The following is a 20185-nucleotide window of genomic DNA, read 5'->3' as shown; positions in this document are numbered from 1 at the left end:
TAATAATCAGGAGTTGAAAGATGACTGAAGACAACAACAATCGGGACGGGGAGAATAGGAGAACATGGTGATGATAGATATAGTTGAAAAGAAATTCCTCCCAAGAACATGCTAACTATAAAGGGATAACGTAAATAAAGAAAAAAAAAATCCTTCGAAATCCTCCATTTATTTTTACAATTCATATTCCCATTCGCGGCGTATTTACAGTCCGGATTACTGTTTATTGAATGGTAGGACAGGACGTTGCTCGCAAGGCTAAAACCTATTATTTCACTGAAAGGTTTTTACTGTAATTTAAACCACTGCACACAACGAAATGTGACATCTGCTTTTAACCCTTTGGTGAGGAGGGGACATCTTAAGACCCCGGGGGAGCAGTGTGTGGTCACGGTCCCTTGCTCAGAGCATCTCAGTGGCAACTTAGCAGCTGGTGGACTCGAACCTGAAACCCTCCGGACCCAAGAGCGCTTCCTTAACCACCAAGCCTCCACTGCCCCTGGTCCCCATTGTAACAAAATGTATGTAAAGAGACAGTTTCCCATAAATTCAGAGATAAAGATAAGATAAATTCATGGTGAGGTGTGCTTCTACTTTGCATGTATTCCATGACAGCAGCTCAGACAGAGAGTCTTTCCGCTTGAAATACCCTAGTACAACCCATATGTTTTCCTCTTTTATCGCTTATATCAATTTTAAATGATACAGAACAGCAATCACTATGATTTGTGACTAAGCTGATAAATGTAGCAACAGAAACGAGAGACACCGCTTGAGGAAGGGAGACAGTGATCAAAGGGTTGACCAAGGTCAGGACTGTGGCAGCACGGTGGCCGTCCAACGACGAAGGAAATACACGCCTACTACAATGTTATCAGATAATTACATCTCAAAGCAATCGTGCCTCAGAACTCCTCACATGTCGGATCCCACATGCGAAATCGAATCTGTAAAACGTAAGGCTCGGAAGAGAGAAACTTTATTCGCAGACATAGCCGAGAAAATCGGAGAATGATAAAGAGCAAGCGCAGGCAATTTTTTCATTTTTTATTTTGGAAAGCTTTGTTTAATAATAGTCATTATAAAACAAAGTAAGTGTGAAAAACGCCTTTTATGGGTGGCAGGGACGGCACCGCTGTAAAGTTATATTCCCCATTAAATTGAAATCCTGTTCCCTTGACATTCTAGATAAGGCATCTGAAATCATAATGTCACTTTAACAGCTCATAAACTTTGGAGTTTCGCTGCTAGCATCCACATGCTGCTCGACGGCCCTGCGCTCCGAGAGATAATGCGCTGCCTGTCACATGCTCTGATACATGAGTGACATCTCAGGATAGCTATTATAGCCCTGCATCTGTTAAGCGTTTTCCTCATTTTATTTTGGTTTATGCAGAGAAAGATTTTTTTTTTTTATGTCCCCATGGTGGTTTTGCACAATAATTGTTTTTCCATACCTCAGGGCTAAGTCATCAGCGTGTCTGCCACAACACCACGTAATATTTAAGATCAACTCCATTAGTCTCGCTGCTGTGAAACCTCACAATTCCAAAAACTTTTCTTTATTCTCTTGATGTGTTGATTTTTTTTTTTCTTGATTTCTTCTCAGACCCTGATTGTCTTTCGGGGTTTACGGCATATTTTTCTCCAGGTGATGATTTAAAGGTACAGTAGTGCCCCGATATTTCGCGGTTCATCTTTCGCAGATTCACGACTTTGTGGGTTTTTGAAACTGTATATATAAAATATCCTGTATCCCGAATTTGGATCTGCAAGAGATGTCACAGGAATGGGACGACGATATGGTTTGATCGGTCCAATTTTGCAACATAATCGACAACGTCGTGACTGCTGACAAGCTACTCTTCGACTGGAAAATGAAGCAGCGGAAGCAACTGCCAAGTTGCCAAGAGCCAGTTCTTGCTACTACTACGGATACACCTTCGGAAATCGTGGAAGAGGCTCCCCAAGAAATGGCAACACCCTCTGAAGAGACGTAAAATCAATCATCGGCTGCGCCGTAAAAGTCATCATCATCATTTTACTGCACATAAATATGGTGTCACTACTTCGCGGAAATTCAGTTCTCGCGGCAGGCCTTGGAACCTAGCTACCGCGATAAACGAGGGACCACTGTATATATTTATAATAATGTCTAATAATACCGGCCGACCAATATTAGCTTAATTATGTAATATCGATAGGAATCATAACTGTTTTTTTCTCTAATAATGAAAAACCGATAATGCAATGCTTGGGATTTGACCAGATGATGTGACCGAAAACAATAGTTTGAAAGTGAACGTGAAACTATTATTGAGATTGTGCACAGTATTGTCATTATTTGCCTTTAACCCAAATGGTTGCATACGTTGAGTAATGGTTGATATCGGAATCGGGAATTATGTGTTTGGACAATATCGGCATATCGGCAAAAACTTAACATCAAACATGCCTAGTATTTACTAAGGACGGCTTGATCTGATACTTGAAATCTGGATCTGTTTGTCCAAGACATCCACCATATTTCATTAGCATATGTTAACCTTGCTATGTACGATGATTTTATGGTCTAAACCAGGGGTGTCAAACATACGGCCTGTGGGCCAACACTGGCCCCCTCGGGGGGTGTGACAGCCTGCTTGATGAATGTTAAAGGTGAAAAAAATGAGAAAATATTTTATGTTCGCGATGTTTTGTCAAATGATATTCCATTAGATATGAAGATTTTCTAATATACGTTTCTGCATGTAAACAAATGGGGAAAAGATGGATGATTGTTTTTATAGGTAATTATGTTATAATTGTGCTGGTTCAGCCCACTTGACATCTAACCAGGCTGTATGTGGCCTGAACCAAAATGAGTTTGATTAGAAAATCTCAGCATCTTTTTTGGCCTCCTGGATTTAAAACAGTACCACCTTCTCCAAACCACACATCGTTTCAGGTCTAGTAGACCTCCCAAGCCCTCGTCCTCACTTCTTCTGAGCACTGACCATTATATTCAATGTTTGACAACAGGTACTTTAAGTCATTCCTAATCACTACCTCTTCACGTTGTAACTCCACATTTATAACTCTATTCAGACGTATTTATTTTCCTTATACTTCGGCTGACCTTGCAGACCCGCCAGATTCCAGATACTTCCCACCTGCTCCTAATCCTCAGCTCAAAGATACTTCCCACCTGCTCCTAATCCTCTGCTCAACCTACGTAAACCCATGTTCCTCCCTCTCCCTAAAATAAGTATTGACCACAAGCGTCTTATTCCTCTAACGTCCAACTATTTAAGTCCATTTACATTCCCATTATATTTCTTTATATTTCATTTGAAGTGGTTCCACTGGTCTGCCACGCCAGGCATTTCTGTGAGGAGTTTTTAACCCATGTCTGAGTTCCTTCCTGTTAATTTACGTTCTGTCCAAAGTCCAAAAAACAGTCTAAACTAGGGGTCTCCAACCTTTTAAAACTAAGAGCTACCAAAAAACAGTCTAAACTAGGGGTCTCTCTAACCTTTATAAAACTAAGAGCTGCTTCAAGGGTACCAAGTAATACGAAGAGCAACTTGCTTAATACACACTTTCTGAATTATTTAGTACTATTGTAACATACAGTAGGGTTAAGGTTAGAGTTAGGCTAAGCATACTTAGTTTCACTTTTGAATCATCGTGCCTGTGGACTAATTTCCGACACGTAACTTAACTGTTAGCCAGTCGCCTCTCATGTATGTATTCACACCGGTGTCAAAGAATGGCTACCTGCTTTCATGCTGTCGACAAATACTGTGTACTATCGTAGTGAAGTTGAAACAATTGATTGAACGATTGATCAAAGTTGATCAATTTTAGTAAGAAACAACAACAAAAAAAGACAGGAAGAAAGACTCGACTCTACTGATGTTTTTATGTCTACATTATGATGTTACCAATGTTGGTGTAGGTGAGTGACCTAGGTGCTAATGTACAGTATGTGAGTTCAAACTGACGGCAAAAATAGGGTTACGTTAAAGTCGCACTTTTTTCATCTTTTGGTTGGGTTTGCGACTTATACTCGGGTGCGACATGTATTAAAATATATCATTTCACATCTTTGTTATTTTCACAATGACAGCCGCTAGAGGGCACTCTAGACTTGTGTACCAGTATCCGCTACACCTTTACCACTAAAAATGTACATGTTCGTTATTTCTACACTGACAACCACTAGAGGGCACTCTAGCTTGCTGGTGTGACTTGTATATGTTTTTTCTTCTTCATTATGCATTTTTTGGCTGGTGCGACTCAAACTCTTATAATTAGTACAAAGGATTATTTGTCTTAAAATAAAATAATTTTTCAGGCTACAAACCATGTTTGGGTGGAAAAGGATTATTTGTCTTAAAATAAAATAAAATAAATACCAGATCACACATGACCTTTTTTTTAGGACAGACATTGGACAAAGGACAATCGAAAGATGCTTAAGTGGACATAGTCAGTGTTTGCAACACAGGCAACTTCAGAAAGAGTCGAATAAAACAGATGTATTTTCTACATCTATTTCTGTCTTTCACATTCCGAGGAACCAGTACATCTTCTTCCCTTTCATGCAGCAGACATCTTAAGCGGCTTCCTCACCCTGTAGCCCAAATACTGAGCTCAAGCTAAAGGCGCTAATTTGGTGCAGATGTATTGTATGTAACACAACACTGTATCTATTTTTGGACATGTCTGTTTACCTTAACAGTACGATGTGTTTCTTTTGCTGCAGAGATTATGTTTTAGCTGCATGTTGTCAGACTGTCTGTGTGCAACGGATATCACAAATTTAAAGCACAGATGTTAAATTATCCTTTCCGGAAATGTTCGCCATAGCTTAAGAAATATTTATGCAGTTTCTAACCTAGGATCACCCCGATACCAAACAACTGATAAAGACCTGGGAGCAGCAGACCGAGACCGAGACCGAGCACAGTTAGTAAGGTGAAGCTAATTAAATACACTTGAAGTGACTTGCGTACGATGATGCAAACATTTTATACAAAATGTGTTCTTCCACTTAAATAATACATGCATGTCCAGGCGAGACGGTGAAGGTGATAATGGAACATGTAAATGATAGGAGAGCCCACAACTGTGCAGCAAAGACAATTTACCATTTAAACATTAAACAGTTTTCACTGTTAGTTTATGGAAGCAATGATTTTGTTAATAATTTTTTTTTAGCAGGTAGCAGTGGGAAAAGAAATATTTCGATGACGTTCAACAACTTCTGTCGTTACAGGAGGTCCTCGACTAACATCGGAGTTCCGTTTCAACAGCATGGCGTAACTCGATTGTCACTGTGAGTCGGAACTCATATACAATACATAAGTACCGATGTGACTCACTTACGCTAACACAGTGGCAACATCGTAATCTGACTTATGCCTGGGAGCCATAACGAAGGGGAAAAAACAACAACGCAAATGACAGAAAGTGAATGTAGCGCAATCCAGTGTATGGCGTACAGCTGGCTAATGTAAACAAAGCCGTTTTCCGCATGACAACATATCGTGTGCGAACTAGTTGCCAGTTTCACTTGCTATTTATTGCGACTGCTACTGCTAATATTGTTAACGCCGTACATCGGAATGACGGAACAAGACCTTCTAAAAAAATTATTTAGGGACAGCGACATAACCACGGAATGGCGTAAGTCGACGACCCCCTTAAAGAGAGAACGCCCTATGTTTGACCTCGCGGTGTAATGAAATACTGTCAGGTGTTACTGTTACTGCGTAACACACTCTCCTACCAACACCAATATAGTAACAACTAAAAAAATCTCAAATTCCAGTTACAACCACACAGTAACATAAGAGCAGGCCTGACCTTTTGGTTGTTTGTTTGTGTTGTCAGTTCCCACCACGCACATCACTGGAGTGTGACCGCTGTGTGAGCGCCGAATTCATGAATTCCTTGGAGACATTACCTTCCATGGAATGACGATAGTTTGCAGAATCGGCCATGACTTTTATATATTTATATATTTAAGTAAACCTTAAAGGACAGACCAGAGATTGAAAGATAGAATGAGCAAAAAAAACCAAACAAATGGATTGGATTACAATGCTTTTCATTCAGAGCGGTGGTACAGAGGAGCCAGATTAGTCCGCAAAGTGTGTGGTGTTTTGATCATATTTTGAATAATGAATAATAATTCATTAGTTTTAATAATAATTAAAAAATTTCAGAGGACCCAATTTGAATTCCAGGTGACCCCAAATGGGGTTGCGACCCCAAGTTTGGAAAAACTATGATCTATATAAATAATATAGCATATATAATACAATATATGTAGCATATTCACTTACTATTTACTGCTACATATATTGCATATCAATCAATATATAGCTGTAAATATTAAGTGAATATGCTACATATTCAAATTCTGCCATTGTTTATAAATGACTTGTACTTTAAAGCTAGTCACAATGACCACTGCAAATGCTTTAAACTCCAGATTTTGCCATGCCCAGTGTGGAATCAAACCCCCAACCCCCACGTGGCAGTAGTCAATAGTCAGTAAGTAGTTGTTGATGCTTCGCAGTGCATTTGAAAGTGTTTGAACAGGAACCATTTTAATCACTCCTACGTAAACACAGCAGCACGGCGACCCAGCAGCACCATTCCTCTGTCTGAATGAGGGCCACAGTGGCCACATTTTTTTTTTCCCCCCATAAGTGCAGACGTCTGTATGTCTTCATTTGTCAAGACTGATTCCTACAAATCCACAGCGGTATTGCAAAGGGGAAACGGCAACTCAAAGGAAGCAGTCACGGCGAGACATTGCTTTCGTTGTGATATTTATTCCGATTGAATTATTGTAGACATGACATTAGTGAAACGGAACTCAAAACAATGATCCTTAAGGTGACTTTCACTATGAACCCACCATACCTGCAACTCTGTCACCAAATATTATGCATGGAGAAAAACAAGTTCTATATGACACATTTCATTATCGTTTGTAGCTCCAACACTATAATTACAAAATACAAAATTAAAAAAATATATAAAAAAGCAAATATTTAACAATATTAGTGAATACATTTCTGAATTGAAAGAAAAATATTTCATGTGACTTTGATGTTAATAGTTTATTTTACTTACATGAAAATCAAAGGTAGATGGATCGAGGTATGCTTTGTGATCATAAACCGATCAGGTATATTAGTCGTCTTAAACAATGTTGATTTGTGTTGGAATCTTACTTTTAACTTTTAATTTAATTTAATTTTTTTACCTTTTTATGACATTTGTTATGGTTTAATATCTTTACAGTAAACAAAATAGAACGTTATTGATCCCACTCTTGGGAAATTGTTGCGTTAACAGCCGATCTGATGTTAATATATATATATATATATATATATATACTGTAGTATAAAGTTTGACTTTTGTTCTAATGAATTGTCTAAGATTTCAGAAATACATGTTTCTGTAATTAATTAGTATAGTTACAAATATTTTACATTGCTATGTGTAATGAAAAAATCACCTTGGATCTTATTATAAGACACTTTTTAAGTTTCACACAATGACTTGGTGGGCCGCACTTGGCCCGCGGGCCTTGAGTTTGGCACATATGCTTTAGGTTGAAGTTTTTCAGGGAAAAACGTATGAATCAATCAAACTATATTCAACCTGAATGACAAAACAATGTTAACAAATTATTATTTGTACGTTAAGTCGGGCTGCAATTATCCAGTTATCACATTGTTCCATGCTAGGCGTAGGCTAACTCTTTGACTCGCGGTCCACAATTGTCCTAAAATTGAACAAGGGTTGCCAGGTCAGAAGCAGATAGATGGAGCGATCGTGTGAACTAAGATAAATGACACGTAAAAAGTCATGCATGAAGGCTAAAATGCTAAAATACTTTTATCATTTTCTACGCCCTCTATTGGGAAAATATGGGTATTGCAGGGAAAAGACAGGAGTATAGTGATAATATAAATAAATTATATAATTTGAAAACGTTTGGCCGGCCCGGATTAAATAGCTGAATGGGCCACATACAGCCCCCGGGCCTTAGTTTACCTACGCCAGTTTCACACTAAATGAAAATGTAATGTACGTTTTCAGAAGGTTACATAATGTATGTTGTGTATCATGCCAGATTTGAACTCTATACATGTTTCCAACATCCAGTACTTTAAAAGTAATGTGAAAAGTACTTTAAAAATGTCGACAGAAAAAGTCAGATTTTTTTTTTAAATGTCTAATTGCCTTAAAACTTTATTTAGCCTGACTTGCCAATCATACATATTTCAGGGTGACAGATTTGCTTGTGTACAGCACTAGGTTTCAACCACTAAAAAAGTTCGATTGGATAGACTAAACTACAGTTGCGTTTCATTTATACTCCAAATTATGCATCATTTACGACCTAATTATGCTGGCTGGTGGCTAATTTTCTGTTTCTGGTTCTTGTTCTTGTTCTCGCTGCAAAAGCTTTTGAAAAGGTTTTTTAAAAAAAATGTATATCTTTTTATTCCGGAGTGGCAACACTGCCAGTTCTGTGATCCATTAACATATTACAAACCCAAAAAACTAAAGAAATGTGCTTTGGAAATACGACTGCGACGTTCCTAATGAATCTCCTAATTGGATCACAAAGAAATGTGGATTTCTGCCGTACTTCCTTGTCTACATACGAACCGATTTTCATAATTGTAACCCAAGGCACGTGAGTTTAAACACTGGGGAATTTTAGCGCAGGGAGTACTCTGTTTTTGTTGCTCTGCACTTGAAAGTTTGCCGGAGTCTCCGTGCGAGTAGAGCAGGCGTGATTATATCAACAAGAAATGGTGTCAGGTGCAAATGGCTTTGAGCTGCCCCACAACAATACTAGTTGAATTTTTAACACTTGATATTTCCTCAGGGACGCCCATTCCACATTACTGATCTATAAAAAGCAGCAAATTGCCTGCTTGCACAACCGAGCCGCCATCTGACAGGGCCTCTGCACTGTTTCGCATGGTTGCTCCTGAAGCTCTGGGTGGTGTTTTCCTCCAGGGCTTGACAGGCAGACGTCAGGCTGCACCCACCCTGCACGCTGGATGCCAAAACTAGCACTCTCTTTCTCACACACACACATAAAAAAAAGCACACACCAACACAGACAGCATTATCAGACAAGGACTGTTTGTTCATTTACCAACATGTTTTAAGAGGAGCAAGAACGTCTTGGAACAACATACGTAACGTAACGTTTGCACATCTTCAATACACATTATAGAAACATCAGAGTCTTCGTCATGGAAATGTAACTCTAAAGCTGGAGTTTGTACTCTACAAAGTCATGCAATAAAGGTTAAAATGCTTTTGTCATTTTCTACGCCATCTATTGGGGAAACGTGGGCATTGCAAGGAAGAGGCAGAAGTATAATGATAATATAAATAAGTGGTACAATTTGGAAAAGTTTTGCGGGCCGGATAAAAAAGCTTCCGGTCCCTGGGCCTTAGTCATGCGTGTTTTACATCATATAAATGTAATGTACATTTTCAGAAGTTAGGTTGACAGTCACTGGATGCGAAAACTAGCACTCTCTTTTTTTCACACACACACAAAAAAACACACAGTGACAGCCTTATCGACACCTCTTAAGAGGAACAAGAAAGCCGCGGAACAACATGCGTACGCAACGTTTGTACATCTTCAATACACATTTCAGCCACATCAGAGTCTTTGTCATAGAAATTTAACTCTGGAGTTTGTACTTAACAAAGCCATGAGGAGCAATGCTAAATATTTACATGCTCCCTTACCTTGCTGGTAGAATTCTTTCAGAACCGTCATGGAGGTCCTGGTTGGCACTGACAGTGATGGATTAGGAAGGGATTTTGTTGATGTCTTTCATATTTTATTTTAAACATAAACATGGTGAAATATAACCAGATCCCTGGATCTGGATGACCCAGCTGACAGACAGCACAGAAACAAAAAACACACACAAAGTCAGGCTCATTTTGCTGCAGATGTGACATGCTTACTTTGCCTGTAGTAAAAAGCGGCGATGCTAGTAAACCGGCTGAAAAAAAAAAAAGTAATTCACAAGATCAACTGAGATTCTTATCCTCGATGCAGCCAATGGCGTAGGATTTATAGTACAGTGGTTCTTATCCCAGATATGTATTTACATTGTTGACGTCATCAGCATTTTATATATTACATATTTTAGGAGTGCTGTAAAATCTGTTTCAGTTCAGCACGACAGATATATGTATGTATGTGTGTATATATGTATATATATATATAATCATATATGTACATAGAGTACATATATGTACATATATAGGTAAGGGTAAGGTAAGGGAGCACGTAAATATTTATGCTGGACATCTTTGCAATATGCTAAATACATTCCAACAAAGATATAGTAATTATTGATATACATACATACATACATATATATGAAATATGTAATATTAGTATCCTTTATTATCTACTTACCGTATTTTCCGGAATATAAGTCGCACCAGCCAAAGGATGAAAAATAGTGCGATTTGCAGGTGTAGCAGATATAAGCGTAGAGTGCCCTCTAGTGGCTGTCAGTGTGAAAATAAAAAAGAAACTGTTAAATTATATATTTTAATATATAAGTCGCACCTGAGTATAAGTCGCAAACGTAGCCAAAGGATAAAAAAAGTGCAACTTATATAAAAAATATGGTACTTCCCACAATTGACTCTTAGGAAATCATTTCCTTCTTTAATATCTAAATATATCCTGACATCAACAACACCATATAGTGATTTTAATATGATGCAGAATTTAATTACCTGAGTTGTAGCTTTTGTACAAACTATTTCGTTAAGGCAGTCGACACCATTAAACTTTCTCAACCAACGGTGGGAACAAAAATGACTGTCACAAGATCTGAACTCTTCCTACTCACAATGCATTGTTAGCAACAATTGGGGATAAATCCCACTTTATCTCTCAGTGGCTGTAAGTCAAGCTGTGTCCACCGGAGGTGATATCTGCTAAGTCCTGAAAACGTTTACTGAGTCTATTAAGTTTGTGTCAGTCTGCGGGGGTGACTCGTGTTGCAACAGCTGCCTCCACTGATCCTTCATCATTGTCGCCATTTATGGACCATCGCCCATTGAACTTAAATTATCTCGCGACGGCTCCACTCACAGTTGTCTCGTGCATGCTGACATGCCATGTTTCACAGCTCCAGCTGCCTACATGTGACCTTTCGCCCCATGGCACACTTCCACTTTTCTCTGGTCGCCAATCAAATGGTAAAAAATACAAAAGGCAAGTGTCACGTTTTAAAGGCCTGACCTATTGCCAGCATGGGACCTGACTATTGTACATGATGTCACACTCTTATAGATTCAACAAAAAACACTATACAGAAGTACATGTAATACTTCACACAGCTGAAGTATTATATCTCATCCCATTGAGTGCCTGTCAATTGACTGCAACTAGCATACGTAGCGCTCACGCAAACATTTGGTCGCTTTCCGACAGCGTTAGGACAAAACCGTTAAAATAATAATTAAAAAAAATAATGATAATTTCAAAGCCCTGCACTAATTATACAAAATTTACCTTAAATTAGGGTTTTTTTGTATCACCTTGAAAATCCACTTGTTTTGGACTCTGGTCGATTTATTTCCCTTTCTTTAGCTACATTTTTAGCTATCTTTGGATTGTTTAAAGAGCAATTAAAAAAAAAGAAAATTAAATTAAATATTTTTTTAAAAATATTTTGGATAATATTGATAACCAGAATATAACTTTTATTATTATTATTATTATTAATATGGCCAAACAATGCCCAATTTGGTAGATTAAAACCAGTTCAATTAATGGACCAATAAAAAACCTAAAACCTATTACTTTTAGCATAAATAAATATAAGAAATTTCAGATACAATAAATTATATAAATGATGATTTAAATGCCCAGTCACCTTTATTTGATTTGATATCAATGTCTTTCTCATCTGATGACCCGTAGACGTACATCCCTGGCCGTGAGTGTGGTCGAGACGAATGAACTGTGTGTCACTCGACTGCTTAGTGTTTTGATAGCTGCCATCCCAGCTTGTGCGACACCTGACCGGCTTTTCACCTTCATCCCCAGGAGGGATAATGACACTAATCCCTGTAAATGGTTGCCTGGGAGGAAGGAGGCAGGGGGCACCAGGCCTTTTAAACCAATTTCAAGGCCGTCAATTAAGCTGGTGATTTGTGTTGGACAGAAATCACTCTGGCACTGCCACTTCAGTGGCCTCTGCTTCGCGCTCACACACACACACACCCACACGCCATGTTTCTCCTCCGCCCCACAATCCTCAGGGGACTCAAAGAGCCATTGATTGGTTGAGCTGTTCGCCCCTCAGACGGATCAATAATCACTGTGTTCTCCCAGTACTGTGCTGGAGGGTGAGGCTGGATAGATGCTCATTTGCCGGTTCCTACCACCCAACTACTCGGAATCCCAGCGGATGTGCTACTTTTAAGACCTACTCAACTTCATTTTAATTTGTCATGGTGAAAACAGCAAAGCAATGAACAAAGTCCTGGAGATCGAACAAGGGTACCAGGACCTCGAGTTCCACATGAAGCTGAACCCTGCGTCTCTCCATCACATCCAGTTTCTATCGTATCTTCATGTATGATGAGTTGATCATTTATATTCAAATCTTTTTAATCTTTGTCTCACCTTTGACCTTCTTGCGATGCATTGCTCAGTCGTTATGACAATTCGCCGCGCAACTGTGTCCTTTATTTTCCACACTGAGTGTGAACAAAAAGGTGTTTTGTTCATTTCGGTTGGGTCTATCCAGGTCACTCCCAAGGAGAGAGAAGGCAAGAAAGTGAGTGAAATTGAGACAGATTATCTGCTTGAGCAACCTCAGAAGAAAAATCTGAAAGAAGGAGAAAGAAAATAGGAAGCAGATAAATTGTGCCACACCACAAAATAGGCTGGAAATTACACGTTGCTGACATACCGACATGAAACCGTGGAAAGCATAAATTGCTCTTTCCTGAGAGAAGTGGCGGCTTAAGGAAGCGGACACGTGTCCGGAGGGTTCCAAGTTCGAATCCACCAGCCACTAGTTCTCATCGAGGAGCACTGTGCATGGCCCAGTCCGCACACACTGCTCCACGGCCCCTCACTTGACGGTTCAGGTGATTGAAGGCGGGGGTTAAAGGCAGAGGACGCATTTCATTGGCTGCTTCCGAAATCACTTACTCATTCCCTACTCCCCATATAGGGAATTATATATAGCGCACTATTAATTACGCAGCTACATATGTCGGGCGGTTGCTGTCCCTCTCTTTGCCATGTCGTCACGACTGCAATGCATGTTGGGATATATTGCTGGGTAGTGTACATTGAATGTAGACTAGATTTGTACACCGAGAGCCCTTTATAGTGGACACTTTTTTACTCACTAAACATTGGGACTACAAAATGGCGTGCCCCCAATGTAGTGCACTGCGTCGGGTGTAGGGGGCAGTCTTGGACACAGCTATTGTGTGCTGTGCGTCAGTGACAATAATTCGCTAAATTTCTCTACCTGAAAGAAACATATGTACTTTTTACTCTCTTACTGAAACACTTTTACGATTACTTTTGACTATAATATATAAATATATATATGTGTGTATACATATATACAGACACTACATATGTATTTTTAATAGTCTTATAATACTATAGCAGCAGTTTACTCCCCCGCCCACCCCTGGCCCACAACCTGTGAATTGAAATACTATTGAGAACCTGATAAGATGTTTATTTTATATCTGTAAAAACCACTGTATGAGTTGCTGCCACCTAGTGGCCCGCCCCATTTGATAAGTACCAACTTTAAGAGTTTAAGTGGCATGTGTCGTGAGGTTTATTGATAGACGCAGGTGGACAGAATGGACACTGCAAAGTACTTTTCAAAATAAGTAAAACACAATATATATGTATATGACATGATATATTCTGTTGACGTGGTGACCAATGAGGAAAGAGAACAGGCATGCATGACAACGCAGTCTGAGACGTGACACTCTAAATCAGTGGTGTCAAACTTAAATTCACAGTGGGTCAAAATTTAAAAAAAGTCACGGGACAAACCTAATATTTATTGAAAAAGTGACTGCAATTGAGCACGTTTTCCCTTCTCTCCAGATATGTAATGTTGATTATTTTTTTTATACAACCTTTAGTTTTGCATTAACATCTGAATCTGGGACAACCAACAGATTAATATTATAAACACATGAGAAATTAAATTTGAAATAAAACACACATTAGTAGTACTTGTTTTTTTATTATGCCTTTTAATCTGCCTTATGTCTTTTGTAACCTTTCAAATTCCTTTTTTCGTTTATTTCACAAACCAACAACAACAAGAAAAATAACGGTCCGAACCGCTGAAATAAAAGTGATGCTCATTTTGTTCCCTGTACGGATGTAAAAAAAAAAAAAAAAAAAGTTGTAACAACATTCCCCTTCCTTCTCCGTGCCCTGTTTCACCCTCTTCATCATCCCTCTCACCTCTACGCTACCAGTGTCCCTTCCTCGACCGTGACGTCTCCTCCCCTTCCTCCTCCTCCTCTGCGTCGCCATTGGCCCGCGCCAGTGTCCCGGCGTGTGATTGACACCCGGGGAGCTACAGTCTCCTCCCAACGACCGCAGACGCTATTTGAGTGAGTGTTGAACTACTGGCGGAACTGTTATACGCCGACAGATAGAGTCCGGGGCGGTTGTTTGTGAGCGTCGTCAATGGGAAGCGTGGTGCGAGGCAGCGGTACAAGCGACTTACGGCATTGAGTGAGACCCCGCACCAGCAGCGACGCATCATGCTCTCCAGAGCCATCCCGTGCGTGTGGATTACTGTTTGCCTTCGACTCTGCTGTTACGTGGAAGCACAGAACGCCAAGGAAGGTGAGTTGTTAAAGTTTCGGACTTCCCTCTGGCCATCCCACCGCGTTTGGAAGACAGTGACACCGCCGAGTCTTATATTCATCCCCACTTCTGTCCTTTTTATTATTATTTAACCTGAACAAAAGTCATGGTACAGTAGATTTAAAAAGGAAAAAAAAAAAACATCGTTTGGGGTGAGTGCGTCGGAGATGACAGGACTGATTTTTTTTGTCGGAGACTTGACCGAGTTTTTATTCTCGGTGAGTACAGGACATTCAGATGAGCAACAGCAGCCGTTTTTGCTGTGACCCACAGCTGAAATGATGAACTCATTCAGGGACAGTTGACCGGGACGCTGTACCGGGCGATCCGCTCTGACAGCGCTGGGTACAGTTGAGTGTGTGGTCCTCGGATGCAGTTTCAGGGATTTACAATGTATTTATTAATTTTTTTCTTTATTTCCTCCGAATTGATCTCCGTCAGATCCAGCAGATCAGGGCCAGTGCAGAATCGTTTGTGGCCGGATTACAACAACAGTCACTGATGTCCAAGTTAGCAAGAAGATGCATTTTTATACCAAAAAAAAAAAAAAATCTGAAATTGACTTTTGGATGGTTGGTTATTATTACCAATAGAATGCGTTAAAGCAAAATAAATAAATAAATAAAACTAAAGTACACTAGCATATTAATAACATTTTAATATTTTTCGTTATTGATGTTATAACATTAAAACACTCGCATTTAAATAGTGTATAGGTAGACGTTAAATGCGTCGGTGTAACCGGGAATTCCAGGGATCACCTGTAAGACATAATAATATATAGCGCCCCCTCTCTATTTTCAGTTTTTGGCCAGCGCTATATTTAAAAACAAAAAACAAAACAAGTTTATCCTTTTGGTGAACGTAAACGCCACGCGGTGCCACTTAGCGCACTCGCCGTACGGAGCAAACAAGAGCTGGTACTCGCTTGCTTTTTAGGGTCTTAATCTCTTCAACGGCTTAACGCCGCAACACCCGCCGCCTGTTTATGTCATGTTTTGTTTAAACTCTGTAGTTTTATGGCACCATTGAGCCGCAGAGGACAAAGCTGCGGCCGTAACGGCAGGGGGCGCAGCGGCGGCGGCCGCGGGGGCTGTTGCCGCTGTGCGCTTCAGGGGCAGCCGTGAAAACTCCCAACTCCCCCCCGTCTCTGTAGGAGAATGTAGGCTTTGACATTGAACGTAACACACAGACACAGCGTTAGGTTAAATGTACATAAAACCCGCGCGTAATTAACATTTGTTTTCGGTTAGACGTCGTGCTTTTGTCAGTGTTTATTCTTTTTATTTTTTTTATTATTTGTCTCACCTCTCAAAAAGTTTCCCCGCAGTGGTGCAGACACACACATACACGCGCACACGAGGGGAGGTTGGGAGGGTTCGGAAGGGAAGGGAAGGGTGTCTGATATTAGCTTTTTTAGCTGCTGCCTTGAAAAATTAGGTCACGCGTGTACAGTATGTGCTTCACGTACGTGTAGATGTGTGGCCTGTCACTAACACCCAGCCACCGGTGCTCCCGGTGAGATTTAACCACCTGCCTCTCGGTTTCCTGTCACTAGTGATTCTGCTGGACTCCAAGGCACAGCAGACAGAACTGGAGTGGATCTCCTATCCTCCCAATGGGGTAAGTCTGCAGAATCTCCGCATCACATGCAGGCACACAGATGTAACCCCCCTCCCCCTTGTCTCCTGGTTGTACATTCACTGCAGATACATCTTCCCCAGTTTTCTACCACGTCCTATATGTGTATAACGTAGGAGTACATACTATTTAAGGAATATTTGCTGGCACGCTCAGTTTAATCCCCAACCCCCAGCCCAAGCCCTTTATACCCTGATAAAGTACACAGGGATGTTTTTGCTGTGGTAAAAAACTCTTTCAGTTGTTGACATTCAGAGCACAGAGGCCTGGAGCAGAGTCCTTCCAACCTGTTAGTCTGACCGAGAGTGGGATGTGAGAAAGTTTTTAAATAAATAATGTGAGGCGGAGGAGATAAGCAGAGCGCGGTTACACTTTTTAAAGACGAGTTTGCGCAATTAAAAAAAAAAAAACGCAGCCGCTAATCCTCTCTTGCTACCTGCAGTTCTTATCGATATCACATGAAGTAGTGTTGGAATTACTACCTGCGAGATATTCATTCGAGCGCAGCTGCCTTAACTCAAATTTCTGAAGGACGACAGGCAACAAAAATCGGACCAGCTCACAGTTGTGGACTGCATTCCATATCTTTAACACCCTGTGTTATTTTGTACGCGTGAAGTAGATTTGTCGAATGTATGAGGTGAAATATTTACCAACTCGCATTTATCTTTAACACCCTGTGTTATTTTGTATGCGTGAAGTAGATTTGCTGAATGTATGAGGTAAAATATTTACCAACTCGCGTAATTCGTGTATCGGAGAACATGGACAAATATTAGTTTTTAATTCCAAAAATGTCCTCCTTGTCCCATGTCCATAACCATATCTCTGGGAATTGATATTGTCATGCGTCAGATAGAGTTTTTAAAGGTTTAACTGGGAATTGATATTGTCATGCGTCAGAGTTTTTAAAGGTTTAGAATTGATGTGGGTAAACTTAAAAGTGTATGGATTTTTTTTTTTTTTTGGATAATGTCTGTTTTCTTTCCGGCAGTGGGAAGAGATCAGTGGCCTGGATGAGAACTACACACCTATCCGTACATACCAGGTCTGCCAGGTCATGGAGCCTAATCAGAATAACTGGCTTCGGACTAACTGGATAGAGAAGGGTGATGCTCAGAGAATTTTTGTGGAACTAAAGTTCACCCTGAGGGATTGTAACAGCCTACCTGGTGTGGTGGGCACGTGCAAGGAGACATTCAACTTGTATTACCAGGAGACGGATTCGGAAGTGGGGAGGAGTTTACGCGAGAATCAGTACGTGAAAATTGACACAATCGCCGCAGACGAAAGCTTCACTCAGGGTGACCTGGGCGAGAGGAAGATGAAGCTAAACACCGAGGTGCGCATCATTGGCCCCCTGTCTAGAAGGGGCTTCTACTTGGCCTTCCAGGATGTTGGGGCGTGCATCGCCCTGGTGTCTGTTAAAGTTTACTACAAGAAATGTTGGTCTATCATTGAGAACCTGGCTACCTTCCCAGACACTGTGACGGGATCTGAATTTTCCTCATTAGTGGAGGTCGAGGGCATGTGCGTAATCAATGCCGAAGAGGAGGCCGACAACTCTCCCAAAATGCACTGCAGTGCTGAAGGGGAATGGCTAGTGCCCATTGGGAAGTGTGTATGCAGAGCTGGATTTCACCAAAAGGGCGACGCATGTGAACGTAAGCATCTTTTTTTTTTTTTTTTAATTAAAATAACGAGACAAATATGAAGCATCTCTACGGTAAATATTTGCTGTTTGGCAATTCACCAGGGGTTTCTGAATTCTTTTACGCCAAAAAAAAACAAAAAAAAAACTGATTTCTTTGCTATGCAAAGCAAGTGGAAGTTAAATGTCAAATGACAGTTAAGGCACATTTGAGTAAAAAGTGTTGAGAAATGATGCGATTATAGAAGATATGTTGACCGCAAACACAGAGTATTTTAATTGGACGCCGTTCTAATTGATTGCGAGGCTCTTAATTTATGACTGATTCTGTTGACACTGGCATTAAATAATAACCCGAGTTTAGCTCTTTGGCTTATACGTCGTTCTTCTTCTTGCTGGCAGAGGGCCAAGACAATCAGCAGCAGAATACACTGGTCATAGTAGGTCCAGCCCGGCCTTTCAGTATCTCTCTGGCCCAGCCAAATGACCATGACAGAAAGGGAAACAAATAGATGCTGCGCTGTGGCATTTAGGCCTGGGGATATTTATGAAGCAGCCAAATGGGAAGGTCACGTTTATGTGTCATTCTTTGAGTTGCTGGGTCGTTCAACTGTCACTCCCAATAACACGCTTTTTTGTCACTCCAATTATGTGAAAGTAGGGTCAAATACAGACTCCAATTATGTGAAAGTAGGGTCAAACAGCCACAACAGCCATCTGATTTTTAGTGATAAAAAATCAGTGTGGATTTAAAAAAAAAAAAGGTGACCAGGTGACCAGGTTACAAGGTTACGATACACAACACGAGTGGCCTTTCTTGTCATCAACCGGATTCGCTTCTTTCCCTCGTCCCTTCGGCATCTTCCAAGCGCTATTGAGGAGGAGCGGCCAGTAGTAATTGAACAGAATGCATCTAAGAGAAAATTAATGTCCCTGGCAGATAAGCTTTTATGCCATGCTGTCTCCCATTAGGGACACTCTGAGGGAGGTGTGTTAATGAAATATATTAGAGCATGTAATTTAGAGCAACACAACCCACCTCTGGTTGTACTTGTGTCTTCTGCCTTAGCGGGCTATCGCTTATCCACAGTCCACAGAGCTTCTTTTATTGTTCTTGTTTTTTTTTTTTTTTTTAATATGCACAGACGTAAGACCCGCTTGTGTCCTTAGGTGCACAGGAAGCTCATGATTTATTTCCACAGGGACGGAGCGATGCAGCATAACAGAAAACAGCTCTGGCTTGACAAAGTAATTTTAGCTAGAGCCCCTTGTCTTACTACGTCTTGATGCTAAATCCTCCGAATGAGAGTACCCCGTGTCACTATTAATTAATGCGTTATTGTCTGTAGATAAAAATAAAAGCATGTCAGTATAACGCGCCGGCTGTTCAAGTGCATAAAGGCCGTATCTCCTATGGATTAAGTTACGGTCTTGATGCTGCAACCTTATGAGCTCTCTCCACTGAGGCATGAGAAGCCTTTGTATCAAGGGGTAGTTAATCTGAATAAAATGAGAATTGTGCTTGCACTATCAGCACTTCTTTCAGTGGCTCCACTAACATTAAATTGTCCATTCAGTGGTTTCCCCAAGAACAATCTACAATTCAGACAATACCTACCAACTAAAGCGCAATATATCCTAGAAGTTTTGATCATTAAAAAAAAAAAAATACACGACCCGGCTTTTTGGACCATGTGAGAAACGAACGACACACGACCCGGTTTTTTGGACCATGTGAGAAACTGATTTAAATGCTTTGATGTTAAAGATTTTTTTATGTGATACAACATGTTGGTCTTTCCTCTATAGTGTGTCCGCAATACGGAAACAAAAAAACTGACCATACTTCTCAGTACAAAAGTATTAAATATTAAAATACCACTCTTTTTACTTTACTTTTGTTTTTAAAATCTCTTAAAAAAATATTTCTCAAA

The 20185-nt window shown here is 40.2% G+C and overlaps 1 protein-coding gene across 1 annotated transcript in view; it reads left to right on the top strand.

Moving 5' to 3' along the window:
* Positions 1-14409: 14409 nt before the first annotated feature.
* Positions 14410-20185, top strand: part of epha7 (eph receptor A7) — an 84998-nt gene continuing 79222 nt past the window's right edge. Inside the window, 3 exon segments of the mRNA XM_025056823.1 lie at positions 14410-14938; positions 16518-16582; positions 17595-18264. Of these exon segments, the coding sequence (XP_024912591.1) occupies positions 14854-14938; positions 16518-16582; positions 17595-18264 (820 nt within the window). The 5' untranslated portion in view covers positions 14410-14853.

The sequence above is a fragment of the Cynoglossus semilaevis genome, chromosome 7 (assembly GCF_000523025.1).
Source record: "Cynoglossus semilaevis isolate Cse_v1.0 chromosome 7, Cse_v1.0, whole genome shotgun sequence".
NCBI lineage: Eukaryota > Metazoa > Chordata > Actinopteri > Pleuronectiformes > Cynoglossidae > Cynoglossus > Cynoglossus semilaevis.
This window is presented reverse-complemented; position numbering and strand designations above follow the sequence as displayed.